General features: G+C 45.8%; 1 protein-coding gene across 11 annotated transcripts in view; it reads right to left on the minus strand.

Moving 5' to 3' along the window:
• Positions 1 to 3313: 3313 nt before the first annotated feature.
• MARK3 (microtubule affinity regulating kinase 3) overlaps positions 3314 to 18233 on the minus strand; it is a 120011-nt gene continuing 105091 nt past the window's right edge. For 2 of the 11 annotated variants that reach the window (XM_082737425.1, XM_082737420.1), the window contains exons 15-19: positions 13485 to 13646; positions 12523 to 12780; positions 7899 to 7925; positions 6486 to 6530; positions 3314 to 3858 (exon numbers count right to left, since the gene is read on the minus strand). In XM_082737425.1, coding sequence (XP_082593551.1) covers positions 3513 to 3858; positions 6486 to 6530; positions 7899 to 7925; positions 12523 to 12780; positions 13485 to 13646 — 838 coding nt within the window. In that variant the 3' untranslated portion in view covers positions 3314 to 3512. The remainder of the gene's footprint in view (positions 3859 to 6485; positions 6531 to 7898; positions 7926 to 12522; positions 12781 to 13484; positions 13647 to 18233) is intronic. The other 9 variants (XM_082737430.1, XM_082737427.1, XM_082737422.1 and 6 more) reach the window with 7 other exon arrangements.

Consider the following 18233-nt stretch of genomic DNA (forward strand, 5'->3'; position numbering starts at 1 on the left):
AGAGCAACATTCCCCCCAGTGTAAAGTGGGCTTCTGAGCTCTTTAAAGGGTCTCATGGCAATCAGCAAAAATAAACCAAACCAGGGGTGCCTGGGTGGCTTAGTGGGTTAAGGCTTCTGCCTTCACTCAGGTCATGGGTTTGAGTCCCGCATCGGGCTCTCTGCTCAGCGGGGAGCCTGCTTCCTCCTCTCTCTCTGCCTGCCTCTCAGCCTACTGATCTGTCTGTCAAATAAATAAAATCTTAAAAAAAAAAAAAAGAAATAAACCAACCCCCCAACCCCCAAAATAACAAAAACATCCCGCAAAAAGCCAAGTTTTGAGCAGGCAGACACATCTCCCTGCACCCGTGTCCCCCACTCTGTGGACACTGAGGTCACCATGCACACCACTCACAGAGCAGGAACAGCCAGGAAAGGGTATTCCAGGGACGGTTTCCACAGCAACCGTAAAGTGCTCATAAAGCACACGCAGCGAGATCTTTCTTTCAAATACCCTTCTCTAGGTTTCTGGGGAAACACACAATGTGAGAACAGTCACGGTTGTGCTTCTCACAGGCAGACATGTTCCCTCCCAGCTTTCTGCCTGGGTCTTCACTCTTAGAAATGAAAGGATGGCTCAAGAGCCAGACAAGTCATTAAGAAATGCTGTCTTGGGGGTACCTGAGTGGCTCAGTCATTAGGCGTCTGTCTTTGGCTTAGATCATGATCCCAGGGTCCTGGGATCAAGCCTCGCATCAGGCTCCCTGCTCAGCAGGAAGCCTGCTTCTCCCTCTCCCACTGTCCCTGCTTGTGTTCCCCCTCTCGCTGTCAAGTAAATAAATAAAATCTTTAAAAAAAAAAAAAATGCTGTCTTGAGTCCTCTGATTCGCCTGATCCAGACGCCAGTCAGCTTACTGGAACCGTAACTCTGGTTTCCGGAGTAGGTCAACACTCTCATCACGTAAATAAAAGCAGTAGCACCACCCCCACCGCATTCCTTGCCTCACCTCTGAGGGACTCCAGAGCAGTCAACGAGGGAAAAACGTGGCCTTGTCATTGCGTCTGAAGTGATTTTCAAGTACTCTAGAATATTCCTTTCCAAAATTCATGTATGCGGAATAAAAACACATTATAAAAATGTACAATTCTAAAGGAAAGGCAGGGGCCCTTAGTAATCAATTTGATTTCATGTTTTAGCTGCAGTAAAGGCAACGCTATCTTTGCTGCCACTGAAATCAAACCGATGTCAGTCAGTGGTAGAAGCTTTTAAATGAGACCCACCTGAAGGACCTCTGTGAACGGTACCCGGTCTCACCGGATTAGTAGTGCATTCATGTGCCCACACGCTTCTGACAAACCAACAACTGACAATAACGTGTACACAGAGTGGTCATCTCATCAGAGCACACGGGGAATGAACTTCTCTCAAAGGAGCCTAACTTCCAGTCTTCAGTGTGTCTTTGAGGACAAAACGATGGCAAACGTCAGCAGAGCTCGGCTTCTCCCTCTGCAAACTTCCACAGGGCAGTGGCGGGGAGAGCCTGCACACGCAGAGCTGGGAAGGAAGTGGGTGTGCAAAGGAACTGGGTCTAAAGGAGGAACTAAAATTCCCCAGGTGAAAGGAGGGAGCGGGCCTGTTTTGTTTAACAAGCGAAGTTTGAAAGCCCCAGTCAGGTCTACAGCCATCCCTGAGGGAGGGGCCCCTCCCGCCCCACTGCTCCTCCCAGGCCACACCCCTTTTCTGGGAGCTTCTGTCCCATATCCGCATAGGATCCACCCAAGGGGCTAAAGGGCTGAGGGGCTGAGGGCTTCTGGGGTCCCTCCTGGGTCTCCACATGGTGTCTGAAGGACCCCCCAATTTATTGCATTCAAAACCACTCTTGCTCACCCTCCCCCCACAGTAAGCTGCCCCATCCCAATGGGCAGCAAACCTGTCCTTTCTGCTGTTCAGGCCAAAAACGTGTACAGCCTTGGGCTTCTGCTCACTTGTCCACAGCCAGCCCAAGAGCAAATGCAGTTGCTTATTTCAGGACATCGCCATAGCCGACCGCGGTCTCACTGGGCAGCAGTAACTCTTGCCTGATCACTGCCTACAGCCTCTGAAAGGCTTTCCTGGCTTCCCCTTGCTCCCTGACAGGACAAGCCACAACCCCATCCCCCCCAATTTAACATGGCACCAACCAACCCTCAGATCTCTAGGAATGCCTGAGCCCACTCTGCATTTTTTTCTTGGCACTGACCACTTAGTTCCTCCGTTGACTTACTGTTCACAGGCTGCAGTCCTACTAGAACATCAGCTTCAAGAGGCTATAGGGATGTTTGTTTTGTTCACCGACACGTCTCCAAACACCTAAAACAGTCTTCTGCCCGTGGCAGCGTATATTTGACTGAGTGACTGTCCAGACGTTCATACTTTGACCACCGACAAAAAACCCAGAACTCAAAAGAGCACCACAATCAATGTGGCAATTTTCCCAAGAGACTGAAGTGTCACCCTAAGTGATGAATTCATTACCTTACTCCCTCAGTATAACCATGTAGGTGGTGGAAAAAAGCTGTAGAATTGATTTACGCTCTGAATCACAAAAGAAAAAAAAAAAATAAAAAGAACCCAAGAGAGGAAAATTACATACTTCATGGAGAACCCAGAACCGTCAAGACCCGGTGTCTCTCTGCATGGGTTCATGGAGGCTCCTGATTCCCTTCCTTCTCAGGTCGCCAGGAGGGCCGACTTCTCCCTTTACTGCCTTTGGAGAAAAAAGATGCTAGTCATCACAAAATGCTGGGCTCCACGGTAAGGACAAAGCGGCCCCAGGCCTTCATCACTTTCCATTTGCTTTTGTTCAGTCAACTTGGTGGTGGAGGCAAAAACATACTTTTTAGTCACTGCCTTAATCTGAGTCTTAAATACAGTATTAGGAGACAATGCAAGATTTTACTGAGAAAAAGTGAATTTTTAATTATCTTGTGAATCTACTTAGAAAAACACAAGCAATGTTCACAACTATAAATTTAAACCTTTTGCACTAAAAAAAACACAAAACAACAAACACAAAACCACAGGCATGAACTGTAAACCTGTATTAATTATCAACTAGTCTTAAGGTTAATTCTTAGTAGTAATTCAATATTTTCCTCCTTGGCAATTTTAATGTTTTAGCACCAAATGATCTCCCACAGAGGTACTTGTAACAACTCTGGCTGCCAGTGTAAGGAGAGCCGTCCATATGCACTACTTCACACGCACAGTCCACGCTCACACCACACAGACAGGAGGCCCGTGGCGATGATGTTACACGCTGACTTTCAGGGCAATGGAAATAAGACAGAGAGCATGCGTGTCACACATCTTTAATGTAGTGCATTTGTAGAAAAAAGGCCAGCTTCCGCTCCCAGGCGTGCTCTCGTCCTTATATTTTAATATCATGATTTAGAAGATGCAGACGTTATTACCTAAATATTATTCTATACATTTCCATCAGTGTTCAAGAAAACACTTAAAATTGCTACTTAATTTACACTGTAATTACTGGGTTACAGCTTTAGCTCATTGGCAATTTTGGAAGCAATATTTTTGAAAGCTATGGATGTCCCTGATATCCGCTTAAACCGGACCCCATTCAGAGACAGTCTTGGCAGCTTGCACACCTCCATCTCCCACTGCACGAGGTTCTCTGCGTGCCCGTCACCGTGGACACAGAAGAGTAAGAAGCGCTCTCTCTGCTCGTAGTCACAGTTATTGGCGTCCAGCACTTTGCGGATTTCCCGCATCATGTCGTTGGGATCCATGGAACTAGTGGTTTTCATGCTCCAGGTAAAGCGCAGGGAGCGAGGTTTTGCTTCTTTGTTTTCATCCTTTTGCTCAGCAGATACGTTGCGACTGAAATGCACAGTGGCAGCTTTATTTTTAATTGTACAGAAAAACCAACCTTTTCTAGTCCAGCTAGTTCATAATCAACATCTTTGCTCTGACAGAGTAACTGGCCCCCACGCTGCTCTTGCACAGGCTCCCATGTGGCGATCTGTTCCTTTACTGAGAAGCATTCCTCTAGTACTCACCCCCCACGCGCCTTTCAAACCATGACCCACACACGCAAAGCTCTACCTGGCTGGAAAATCTTCGCCAGCACCTATACTTAATAACATGAGGAAAATAATCTATTAAACAGAATCCCTGGAACTCAGGTGAAGGACAGAGCTGAGCACTTCTCCAAGAAGGGCCCAGCTTTCCTCTCCAGGCTGACTGCAGGTGGCAAGGAGCTGGCGGGCCGCCAAAGGCCCAGCTTAGGGAGGCGGGGTCAGCAGGCCAGCCTCTGGCTCTGACCAGCACGGCTGCCCCTGCACCATCACTTCTCCTGTTGGGTCGGCTCCTCATAACCTTCACTCAGGACAGCCAGGGCCTCCACATCGTTCAAAATCATCTTCCCCGCAGGTGGCCCCTGATGCTGTGTATACTGTAGGGGGCGGGCGGGGGCCTTCTCTCCATTCCCTCCACCTACCTCAGTATTTTTTCTGCCGCTTTGTTAAACCACTAATTCTATGGTTAAAAATAATTCTTAGATGACATTATCTTACTACTGAAGCATAAAAATGAAATGTTAAGGCCTATTTGCTGCAGAGCAGAGCACTCCAACAACCGATTGGAATGCAACCTCTACTGACCCGGGGTAGACAGGGTGGTCCGAACATTGACAAGGGGATGTCACAGTGGCGCCCCCGGCACAGTTCTCTCAGAAAGTCCACGACTTTCTGAGTCTACCATATTTTGCTCTTCATGGCATTTAATTATCATTGCTATAAACTTTTATTTACACTCTCGTGTGTACACTGGAATGCTTCAATCAGGACAATGCCAGACACTCTTGTGTATTAAAAACACCCAGTACATGCATGTTAAAAACACTTCATCCTGTGGCAAATTCGTCAGAGCCGAGGGTGGGCCACAGGTTTACTATGTACGTAGCTGCCCATGTGGTGGCAGAATATTCAATTTAGTTAAAAATCCAGTCAAACCAGTCAGAAGCTTCCTACGTGCAAAATGCTGTATTAGACACTAAACAGGTTACGAAAATGAGCAAAAGCTCTCAAGCTAAGTTGGGGCTGGGGGAGGGAAGACTGACCAGCTCAAGGCAACAGCAACAGTACAGGAAAGGTAGGAACAGTCCGCAGAGGGTGGCAGGACAACAGGTGGAGCCTCTAAAGGGAGGGGTGCAGGGGAATGCGGAAATGGCTTCCAGGAGGGGTGGCTTCTGAAAAGAGCAACCAAGAAGGATGGGATTCCAGTACAGCGGGGCGGAGGAAGAGAGCTCGTGTGCCGAGCAGAGGGAATGTCTTAAGGGAAGGCGAGGATGTATGGAAAGCACAGAGGACACTGAGTGTACAGATGGGCTGGAACTGGGCGCACAGCATCACCCCTACAAAAGCCGCGGAGTACTCGTGGCAGGCAAACTCAGAACAGCTAGAGCCTGCTCAAGGCTGGCACAGGCAGGCCTGGGTTGGGAGTGACGTCTCAGCTGGGGTAGGGGTGAGGCTGGGAGAGGCCAGGGCTGCTGAGGCCACCTAGAGCAGGTCAGGCAATGGGGCCACTGCAAGTTTTCAATCAGAAAAGTCCCATGATCAGAGCTGAGCTTTAAAAAGACCAGCAGGAGAGCAACTGGGTTCACAGGGACTCGAGACAGCATGTTGGCGGTAACTGGTATCGAAAGGGCCTAAGTGGACGAGATCTGCAACCACAGAGGCCTGTCTGAGCCTAACTGGTGAACTCCCCCAACTTCCAAACCTGTGTAATGAAATACGGAATGATCTACAGAATGTAAAAGCAAATTGCTTGACTACATAATCATTCTTAAACATCTAATTTAAGGGGCCCCTGGGTGGCTCAGTGGGTTGAGGCCTCTGTCTTCGGCTCGGGTTGTGAACTCAGGGTCCTGGGATGGAGCCCCGAGTCGGGCTCTCTGCTCAGCGGGGAGCCTGCTTCCCCACCCTCTCTCTGCCTGCCTCTCTGTCTACTTGTGATCTCTCTCTGTGTCAAGTAAATAAATAAAATCTTTAAAAAAACAAAAACAAAACAAAACAACATCTAATTTAAGACACGAAAAATTCTTCTCAATATTCTGCTTTCATTCTTTGAGACCAGAATCATGCAGGAGTTATGGACACGCCAACAGTGCTCCTACTGACTCCCAGAGCTACTTTCAGGCTGTCAGTGCCCAGGCAGGAGGGCCCCGTATTGCACCACCCAAACACCAGTGGAAAGCCCGAGTCAGTCTGGGAGGCGGAAGGCTTTCACCAGCCGTTAGCCATGGCACTCTGGTGCCCTCAAGCGGCCACTGGGAGGCGGCAGCAGTGACACTGGTGCTTCAAGAACCACAGAACGTGGACCTCACCAAGCAATCCTACATTGACAGCAGGCATATGATGCAGGACATTCAGAAAAGAGCATCGTTTCTGCCACACACACAAGGTAAATACCTATAAAATATTTTAAGTAAAAATCATTTCCCTCACCTTGAGCCCTCATATCTCCCGTTCCTCTCATATTCAGTTGGAAGCCTCAACGAACAGAATGCAGAAGCACAGAGAAGTGGGAAAGAGAAAAGAAATCTTACAGACCAGTACACGACCACCCATATACAAATACAAATGTCATGAAATGAACAAATCCAAAGCAGTTTAGGTCACCGGCTGTGCTTGTTAAACTCGTCCCGTCAAGGGGGTGACTCGGCCCCCACCATCCTTCTCCATGCGCGCTCACAGGTGGGGTGGGAGGCTCCGGCCACACACCTGCATCACATCCGCAACAGGTACTCTTGCCTGGCTTTGGAACTGGAGATTTTATTCTGACTTTTTAACCCCTGCCCCAAAGTGTAATGGGTTTTAACTAAAAGGAAATGAATTCTATCAGTTAAATCCTACCTACAACTACCAAATTTCCTGTGCAAGGAAAAATTTGGCAACGGGGAAGATTAAAAAACAATCACGTAGTGGAATTTCCCTTAGAAGGAAAGCACTCCTCCCACAGTTTTAACAAAGAGCTCATGTTCACATAGCTTTTCAGTGATCCACTGACCTCATCAACACACAGACCCCCCACAGCCTGGCTTTCTGGGCACAGGTGGCTCATATGGCAGATTTTCTGCTTCATTCTCTGTGCATTCCAAGACGGTGAGCAACATTTTTGTTCTCTTGACTTATCGTCAACAAAAAGTAATCATCTGGTAGGAATATATAAGATTTACCACATGCTTTCAGTAAAGTAGTAAGGCCTACTTCCTTCAGTGGTTGGTGGAAAGCAGGTTTTAGACAGAATACTATTTACTCTTCAACTCTCTGAAAATATTAAAACTTTTCTGCTGTAAGCTGCCCACATCTTTATTTCTGAAAACCTCAAACCAAATGAGGCTATAGGTTTGAATTTTGTGCTTGTTTCGCATGTAAAAATATTAGCTAATTTCCCAGTCATTTTAAAGTGTTTTGCTAATTCAATCCTTCATGGTATAAAAGATGGCAGCAGTTACCACTTAACTTACCTTCTGCAGGCTGGAGGCCAATCAGTAATTGTACATTAATATTACTGAACAACTCATTCTTCAAACAGAAGCATGCTAAGTGTTATTAGTATGAAGACAGAATTATTTGGATGCTAAATAATTCTAGCAAAGAAAGAAAATGCACAGAGCATGCACAGGCCTACTGTTACGTGGGTGCCACAGTCCCTTTACAAATGCCTGACAGAGTTAATCTATTTCTTTCCAAGGTTTCCTTACAAAGAAATAAGTATTTAGTTCTGAGCAGAAAGTTTAGTTTTTAAGAAAACAAAACAAAACAAAAAAACAAGGCTAGAAAGCCAAACCTGATGTTAATTGCAGGAGCCATTTTGGGGTAAGGATCGGAAAAAAAATGTGTATATATAAATCCTACCTTTTGATAAACCTGAATGACATGTTTCTACAAGAAATTAAGCCAAAAACAAAATTAACAAAAATGACTTGCACAAATTAAATAGAAAATCTAGTCAATTATAGAGAGAAAGAAAAACAAATAAAATAGGGCTCCTCTTCTGTCTAAAGGACAATGGAACAGAGACATTTGTTGAAAAAGTAAAATTACAGGTAACTGAGTATGTAAAAATCTGTACTTGTAAGAAAAATTCAGCAGTAAATATTGACATTAGCTGTAATTAAATATATTTAAGGGTTTTCAGATAGATATACTGTAAGATGATAAAATCCAACATCCTATGTTAAAGAAGTGACAGAAATCATCTGCAGTACAATACAGTAAGAGGGTAACACCTCTCGATCCTCTTGAGAATGTCTTAGAAACAAAAACCTCACCTTCTTATATAACATTAAAAATTTCATTTAAAAATGTTCAACCATTAAGAGAACCTTTACTTATCTCAGGAAGATGATTTAAACATTCACAGAATGCCTATTACAGTGTAGGACATAAATCACTTTTTAAGAAAAAACTAAGTGATTGGGATTTAAAATGAAGCGGACTTTTCGGAGTTTTAGATGGCAAAATGAATGGATATTAAATAATAAGATAATGGGGTTTTCAATTGATGTTTTATGGAATAAACTGGAAGAGCTGTATTAAGAAGGGGCTTTTTGCTCGTTAAAAATTAAGGAGATGCTTAGGTTGTTCTGAACAGAATCTGACCAAAGAAATTCCAAACTACGAGTCAGGCTTGCACGATCATGTGGTCAGCATTCCTGGGCAAGTGCAGGCTGGCTCACCTAACTATTTCTGAAACCTCCCAGTTCTGTGATTAAACAAAGGGTTCAGTCTGCGTGAACGAAGGGATGAAGGCCTTGGACTTGTTGTTCTAACATGGATAAGCTGGCACTGCTTCAGATACAACCACTTAAAAAACATCTAACTAGTGCAGATACCAGCCAACCACGTCGTAATCAAATCAGAAGCAGTACACAGCAGGGTTACACGCAGTAGAGAAGATCACACACATGACAGTACTTTGTAAATAATTAAGCACTACATAAATATAAGGCAGGAATTATGCAAAAGATTATTTTAGTTGAAAACTGATTAAAAGGTCTTTAAGATATATATATATATTTTTTAAAGATTTTATTTATTTATTTGACAGAGAGAGATCACAAGTAGATGGAGAGGCAGGCAGAGAGAGAGAGAGAGAGAGAGAGAGAGAGACGCAGGCTCCCTGCTGAGCAGAGAGCCCGATGCGGGACTCGATCCCAGGACCCTGAGATCATGACCTGAGCCGAAGGCAGCGGCTTAACCCACTGAGCCACCCAGGCGCCCTTTAAGATGTATTTTAATTTCCCAATTTTCTACCTGAGGAAAGTCGGGGTTACTGGTCAAGTGCCGTAGGACTGTTTTTCTTCACATTTCCTGCCATGAATCCCGGTGGTGTATAAAGAGGAGCAGCGGCAGGACTGAGGCTTGGTTCATGGGGGCCCGTACCAATCTGACGCACACAGAGGCATGAACATCCTGTCTCAGGGTATGACCACCCTATGTAGGCCAGGCCTGCCCGCAGGAGGGGACAGCCTCACTCCTTCTGACTACTGAGGCGGAAGAGCACACAACTCTCCGGAGCCCCACATACCCAGGGCAGAGTCAGAGCCACGAGCAGATGCAGACCTGGTGCCGGCTGTCCTCCCACCACACCTCAGCAGGCCTCCGATGCAGCACCTCCAAAAGCACCCCTGCGCCGCCTCTCTCACAGGCGCCAGGACTCTGATCCGCACAGTCATTGTTAGGGCGGGATTAGCAGCCTTCGCTGATCTAACACTTAGTTGTATCAGTGTACCTCTAAAGGACAGTAAACTGAGGCTACAGACCTCAGTGTGCAAACTTTAACAAATAGAAGACTATATTTCTGCCAATCTTTAGGGGTAGAAATTGCCTGGAAATGTAAAGTAAGATAACCCCTAAGATTTTTCTAAAATTAAACCAAGAAAGCTCAGTCTCCAATTTTAATTCAAAGACATGAAAAGAAAATTAGACATTAGAAAATGAGGGACAAGTACCCACACTGTCCCTGACAGCCTTGCAGGGCAGCACGCACAGCGGACTCAAGGGCCTCTTCTGGAGGCACAGACCTGGCTTGGCAACTTTTGGCTGTATAACTTTGAACATGTGCCTTAAACTCTCTGAACCTCATCTCCCATGTGGTCCTACAAAATTGGGATAATATCTATTACACAGGCAGACCGTGGAGGAGATTAAATGAATGTAAGAGAATGTGTGCGTAGACATGTGCATCTTTATCAACGTAAAACAAGTACATCTCTATAAGTCTATAGACATCTGTTCACCTTAGCACTCGATAAGCAATCAGGAAATGTTAGCTGATGTTACCTGTAACAATGATAGCATTAGGATGACCAAAAAAGAGCACAAAGGTACAAATAAATTCAAGGATATTCTTGATTTGTAAGGTTTTATTTAAAGAGCCCATTACAGACTGAAGCGTGAAGACAAACAGCGGCCTGTCCTGCAACCAGCTCAGACAGATCTGACTGGGTGCGTCCCCACTGCACCCAGGGCTCTCCCCGTGTATAACACCAGTCAGCAGTAAGCAAGGCCAGGGAGCGAAAAGCCAGCAAGACGATAAGTGGCTCGTTCCCCTACCACCTGAGTTTCAGAGGGAGATTCCATTTCAGTTTAGTCCACAAGGAAGAAACTAGGGAACAGAGAGGCCTGGGACTGGCCCTAGGATAACCCTGAGAGGGAGGAAGAAATTATTCTGGAGATCACCAGACCCTTCTTGGATTCAGCTCCCTGCTCCTCTTACTGGTCCCAAGTGGGTGCCCCAAACCTGGCAAAGTCCTTTGGACCATTCTACTCTTCTGCCCAGTTGGGAACAGGGGGTCTCAACAAAGGGGTAGAGTAAGAAGCTGGACTGTAACTTCTGGCCCCTCCTCTGACCTCCAATCAATAAGATAAAGCAGAAGTCCTCCCTAATCCGGTCGCCAATGTCCTGACAACAAGCAGATTACCTGGAGAAAGGCAGCTGAATGTGACTTGGCTAAGTTCAAGTGATTGATCTAAAAGAATTTAACATTACTGGAGGAATTAAGGAGACTGAAAAGTGGGATCTGGCTTACAGGTTAAATACCAAAGATAGCAGGAAACAAAGCAGCCAGCTAGTGAGCCACAGGGAATGTGGAGAAACAGAGGAGGGGGGTGCCAGCCGTATCAGACTCTGTTGTTCTGAGTAAAATAAAAATGATGCACAAGAGGGTCTGCAACATGGGAGCTGCAGGACGCCCTGGACATACTACTCCATGGTGAGGCAAGATTTTACTTATTTATTTGAGAGAGAGAGAGAGAGAAAGTGAGAGAGAGCAGAAGCTGAGGGAGGGCAGAAGGGGAGGGGGCAGCAGACTTCCCACTGAGCAGGGAGCCTAATGCTGGACTCAATCCTGCGACTATGGGATCATGACCTGAGCTGCAGGCAGACCCTTAACAGACTGAATCATCCAGGTGCCTGTGAGGCTCAATTTCTGGGAAACTCTTCTGGGAGTCCTGAGAGTACAGTGGCATCCAGGTCTCCTGAGTGTGGTCCTAGCTAATGGTGCCTCTGCCTGTGTGCGTATGGTGCATAGAGGCACTTTTTCTTCTTCCTCTTACAGCAGTCAATGATTCTAAGCCTTTGCAGCCTCCAGATTAGGTTATGGAAATAAAGTTCAAAGTACCTAAAGGGAAAAATGATTTTTATACACCACCAGATGCTAGCTTCTTGCTGAGAAGAAATCAGGAATTTTATCTGCCAAACTATATGTTTAAGCAAGTTACCTTGTTCTTACTATAACTTACTGACAGAGAGAACAGTTTTAAGATTTAGACCTTCGGTCTCCCATCCAAGTACTAACCAGGCCCAACCCTGCTTAGCTTTCGAGATCAGACGAGATCGGGCGCGTTCAGGGTGGTATGGCCGTAGACAGATTTAGACCTTCGGAAACTTAGTGTTCTTCAATGACAATGACAGGAGGTGAGAGAGGTAAGAGAAGAAATGTCTCTCTCCTCCATGTCCAGACCACACGTTGTCTTTGGCAGCAACTGCCCCTGGAGTGCCAGCCTATACTGGAGGTGGGGTTTTACTGAACTGCATTAAACATGCCATGTGGACAGAAGTGTGCAACAGCCTCCTTAGTGCTGGAGGACTTTTGGTGCTGTGAAGATTCTGAGCTCTGTAATTCCTACTCCAAAAGGTTTTAAAGTATAAAGTTCTATATATAAACCAGAAAAACATGAGCTAAAGACAAAGCGAAAGGTGCCTGGGTGGCTCAGTCGTTAAGTGTCTGGCTCAGGTCATGATCCCAGGGTCCTGCGATCGAGTCCCGCATTGGGCTCCCTGCTCAGTGGGGAGCCTGCTTCTCCCTCTATTCTTCCCCATTGCTCGTGATCTCTCTCAGCAAAAAAAAAAAAAAAAAAAAAAAGTTAAAGACAAAGTGAAAAGTATTTGGGCAGTTGCTTCACACAACAGAGAAGACGTTTCTTGTTTTGCTCTTATATTCGCTCCAAACCACCAGCACAACCCAGCACTTACCTCCTTGTGAGTTTTGAAGTTAATTTACTAAAAAGATTAGTGGAGCCTCGGCTTCGAGTCTGTGACAATGGTGTGGCTTCGTGGGACAGGCTGGGTGAGGCAGGCGGGCCATTATACGTGGCAGTCCGCCGCTCCCGGGGCTGGCCATGGAAAGTGCTGCGACTGGCTGTGCCCCGTGGGAAGCGGAGTCGGTCTGGCGTGGCTGCGCTGCTGACACTGTGCGTCGAGGCAACTGGAGTCCTCGGATCAGGAATAGTGCTAGAAGATCAGAACAGAATGGTCTCACATCTTTGTTCACAAGAGCCCAGCTTTGTGGCAAACATGGCACACAAAAATCTACAATAGACCTCTTATATATGGTGGAGAAAACCAGTTCTAATAAATGTCTAGACCCACGGGGGTGTTTTATAGGGTTCAGGACCAAAAGGCAAGCTAAACAGGAGGGTATCAAATAAACAGTATATAATGAAACACAGCCTCATGGGGTTTAAGGTAATAGGACATACGTATTTTCAAGGACAAGATAAATGCAGGGAAATTCTAGGACAAAGGAATGGCTAACTCAAGCTTTTCCCTTTGCTTCCTTCTCAGAGTTGCTTACATGCAGAGAACCTTGCCAATATAAAATAAACAGAGGCTATGCAGGTGAAATCGAAGAATAGGCAACTAAAATGTTTTAGAAGCACACAAACACGAATGGCACGTTTACTATCAGATCCCACATGCTAAGAGCAGCACCGTGGAGAGGAGGGGGACTGCTTACACCCTTTGCAGTATGCAAAGGCATGAAGACACACAGACGACCAAGGACACCATGACACAGGATGCACTTAACTAAAACCACACACAGGAAGGGTACTTTGTGCACAAGAGTAACGACCCGTGGACTATAAAATCCACAGCACAGCATGGAGCAGCGGCGGGCACACACGAGTCTCACGAGGAATGTGCAGTTGTCTTACACAGCCTTGCTGTTATCTCCTTCACTGTCTACTGGAGGTACCATCATCGTGGGGTGCCCCGAGGCTGACATGGACATCGACTTCTGATGTCTCAGCCGACAGGTGGAAGCTGTGGCACAAACTGAGGCAGGGCTAGCTGCGTAAGCGAACAGTTCTGTCAGGCTGGGAGGGGGTTTGGGTTCAGGCAGAGGCAGAAACAACAATATGATGGCGCAGTGACAAAAAGAGCGACCTGCTATTTCAAGCACACACCTTCCTCCCCAAACCAGCTCATTTTTGCCTTAGAACAAAAATCTCTTAACCCTGTTTTAAGGATTCAGCAGCAATTACTAACCTGTAGCTGCTTTTTTCCCAAACAATGAAAGATGTTTTAGCTTTAAAGAAGAAAAATGACATCTTGTTTGAATATTTATGAGAGGGGCATTGTTTTCTAAGCTGTGTACAAAACCAAGCCTCTCCGGAAAGAGAGGCCCCATTCCAACTGGAGCCGTCAAGTGAACCCACAACGTGAGCACACTGTGCCCTACCTGGTCTCCCAGCGCACAGACGTAGTTTAAATGGACTAGTAAAAGGATAGGAATAGTAACTAGGTGCATTTATCCAAGGGTCCTATGCTGTTTAAAGACAGATGACAATCTTCCTATGCAAAGGGCATTCACTTCTTTATAAACAAGTCAAAATCCCTACGGGGTCAACAGAGCCCCCTTTTTCAAGGCAGAAAATCTAGCAAGAGTAGTTCAACTGCTCGCAGACAAAGAAACAGCAACAGACGTGGCTGTGGACCCCGACGGCTTCACCTGGCCCGGAGTGAAGGAGCCTCACCATGGCCACGCTGCTTCTTAATTCCAGCTCAGTCATCCTGTCCTTGTTCCAAAGAGGCAGTTTCTCTCCTTTGAGGCGAGCCAGGGATTCAGAATTCTGATTCTGCACATCAGTCTGTACACCCTCCCCACCTCTACCCCAGGGTCTCCCCACATAGGGTCTTCCCTCCTGACCCACACTGGCCTATACCTTAGCACCCGTCTTCACTGGTCTCCTGGCCTTCACTGGGTGCGCATCGGCTACAGCCTTTCGAAAGCACGCTGTGTCTTCAGGACCAAGTTCAAACCCCTCAAACTCCTAGCTACACCCTCAGGCACCCACAGCCCGGCCCTGGCTGCATCTCCAGGCTCTACCTTCTGCTGTTACCTCTGGGAACTTGACTTTTGGGAGCTCCTATCATGTGCAATCCCTTGGTCATATATCAGGTCAAATAACTTTCATAGGAACTATTCTCTGTGCCTGGAGAACAAGCATCGTCGATTTTCATAAAAATTTAACGCAGTCACCCTCTCCACGAAGTTTCCCCTGATGCCCTCTCCCATCAGCAGCGAATCACCCCCTTTTATACTACCTTCATCTGCTACTATGCCCAATATTATATCACAGTGACCCTTCCCTGCTAGACTGTCCTGCAAGCATTGTGCTCAATAAATGCTCTCCTCACTGAAAAGGTATGTTCGGGAGTCCCTGGCATTCTGACAGTCCTGACTGAGGGGGTGAGGAGATGTGTCTGTAATAAATTTCTCAAGAAGATAATTTGTCCCTGCATTTTTGTTTGAGAATTCTGTCTTCTGACCTGGGAGAAAGGCTCTAATATAGTCACAAAAGAATTGGAAACAAATGTCTTATGAAGATAAATACAGATTCGATTTCATGTTTTTGCCATTCAGCATTGACTCTTTTTCCCAAGCCAACGACACTTGAATTCCGCTATGAGGGAAACAAGCTCCGAGGCTCTGGATTCAGACTCCACCCCAGACTTTCCCAGCCACTCTGGCCAGTGACAGACTGGCCAGAACCACACCAGCATGGACCCAGAGCCAAGCCCAGGGCTTCTGTCTGAGGAGAGCTCAGTGGGAAGATGCCAAGCCGAATGCTGCTGAGCCCAACCAGGAAACCCCTACAGAGAAAGAGGAATTAGGAGACGGACCCTGACTCCTTCCCTGCACTTTTTTAGTTATAGGAACTCAAAAGATACACTTTTCAAAAAAAGATTTATTTGAGAGAGTCAAGTACATGCGAGGGGGTGAGGGACAAAGGGAGGAGCGAATCCCAAGAAGAATCCCTACTGAGCACGGGCCGGATGCAGAGCTCAGTATCACAACCCTGAGGTCACAACTGACCCGAAATCAAGAGTCGGTTGGCGCTCAACTGACTGAGCCACCCAGGTCCCCCTGATTCAACTTTTTATTTTTATTTTTTAAAGATTTATTTATTTATTTGACACAGAGAGATTGCAAGTAGGCAACGCAGCAGGCAGAGAGAGCAGGGGAAGCAGGCTCCCAGTTGAGCAGAGAGCCCAATGCAGGGCTCCATCCCAGGACCCTGAGACCATGACCCAAGTGGAAGGCAGAGGCTTAACCCAGTGAGCCACCCAGGAGTCCCTCAACTCTCTTTGAAGACTAGTCAAGTGCAGTAGTGAGAAGCGGAGGGAAAACAGCAGAATAAGGAGTGATTGAACTATTTGAGAAATGCTTGTTTCTCATACACACAAACATACATATACATATATATACATACAACTTCATTTTTAAACAAGTTACAGATAAATATGATGGTCTTTTGTGCTCTATTATCTTTTTAGGGCAGGTCAAGGGTCAACCCACTTGATGCCTCTGCCCAGCGGCTGACATTCTCTTGCTCAAATTAGGAGCTAGGATCAATGCGTGCATTAAAAGCAAGGGAAGAAAGGAAGACGGGTTTTCTGGCTTCTTCCCTGGAGAATATGAATGATCCCAAAGACCTGAAGAAGGAAAGAGCTTTTAGTGAGCACACAGAGCAAGAAGATGCCTGATCTACTGCCTGCCAAGGTACCCCGCTCAACGGCTGGACTGTGCAGGCAAGACCTATAAGGCACATAAGCATGGCAAGACTGGATACTTTGCAGCAAAACAGTGACCCTCCTTAAAGTTATAAACTTTTCTCAAAAGGGAAGTGTAAGGGGCGCCTGCGTGGCTCAGTCGAGCAGCCGACTCTTGATTTTAGCTCAGGTGGTGATCTCAGGGTCCAGAGATCAAGCCCCACATGGGGCTCCGCCCTCAGGGTGGAGTCTGCTTCTCCCTCTTCTTCTGCTCCCCCTCCACAGCTCTGTCTCTATCTTCTCTCTCTCTCAAACAAATAAATAAAAACTTAAAAAAAAAAAAAAAAAAAGGAGGGGGGTGTGCCTGGGTGGCTCAGTGGGTTCAAGCCTCTGCCTTCAGCTCAGGTCATGATCTCAGGGTCCTGGGATCGAGTCCCGCATCGGGCTCTCTGCTTAGCCGGAAGCCTGCTTCCTCCGCTCTCTTTGCCTGCCTCTCCTCTCTGCCTACTTGTGATGCTTATCTCTCAAATAAATAAAATCTTTAAAAAAAAAAAAAAGGTAAGTATAAGTTGATATTTCATTGTAAATTTTTAAATTTTTGACACACTAATCCTGAAGGAAATTAAATGAATTATTTTAGAAATTTAATCCCTGTCACATCACGAGTTTCACAAACCGAGCAACAAGACATGTGGTGTTTTTTTTGTTTGTTTGTTTTTACTTCTACAGTAGGCTTAGAGCCTTGATTTAGGAAACAGTAAACTCACTAAATGTCTTTTGAATTTCAAATTTGTACAAAGTCACAAAAAAAATTTTTTTTAAAGATTTTATTTGACAGAGAGAGAGAGAAAGAGAGAGCGTGCAAGAGTGTGCACACAACCGGGGGAGCAGCAGGCAGAGGGAGAGGGAGAAGCAGGCCCCCAACTGAGTAAGGAGCCTAATGTGGTGCTTGATGCCAGGACCCTGAGCCAAAGGCAGACGCTTAACCAACTGGGCCACCCAGGTGTCCCTTAAGTCACAAAAATTCTGTTTATAACAGACAACCCCAGTATCACACTCGGCTGTATATTCTAAAAGGTCATCAAGTTGGTTGCTGAGAAAACTGGACAAAATGTTACCAACCAAAAAGTGCTAAAAATGGTGATTATATTTAATAGATTAGCCCATAATCATCTACATCAGCAAAACAGCAGCTGCATTACATTTTTAGAATTTCTGGGCCCAAGGGAAAACCATTTTCTTTTTCAAAAGATTTTATTTATTCATGAGAGAGAGAGAGAGAGAGGCAGAGGCAGAGGGAGAAGCAGGCTCCCTGGAGCCCAATGCGGGACTTGATCCCAGGAGCCTAGAATCATGACCTGAGCCAAAGGCAGACCATGAAAACCATTTTCAAACCTTAACCAGCTCAAGTTGTACGAGATTCTTGTTAGTCTGATTGCTCGGTATTTATGTCTGTATTTTTGTCTTTTTTGGAAACTACTCTACCTACAGTTACTAAAGGATAGGTATTTTGAATTCGTTTGATATGACATTTATGCCATATTGGAACACTCTGATATGGAATGTTTTGGTTGCTGATTCAAACCATACTCTGTAATTGGGCAAAGGCAGAATTAAAAATATAACCAAAAGATACATGTGTGAACTTTCTCTGCTCAATCCCTATACTTTGATTCAGGACAAAGGGATAAATGGATAAAATAACAGAGACATTTTACAATTTTAAAATCTTACCTAGAATATCAAATACCTAAAAACTTCTCTGAAAAGATTCTGTTGTGCTTTATTGTAACTATATCACACTACTTCTTTGGGGGCCCTCAAATGAACACTTCAGTAGTCTCTGGACATATCTAAAAGTATAAGAAAGAGCAGGACAGGGTCCATGTTATGTGTGGAGGTTAGCA

Source organism: Mustela nivalis (assembly GCF_964662115.1).
Source record: "Mustela nivalis genome assembly, chromosome: 6".
NCBI lineage: Eukaryota > Metazoa > Chordata > Mammalia > Carnivora > Mustelidae > Mustela > Mustela nivalis.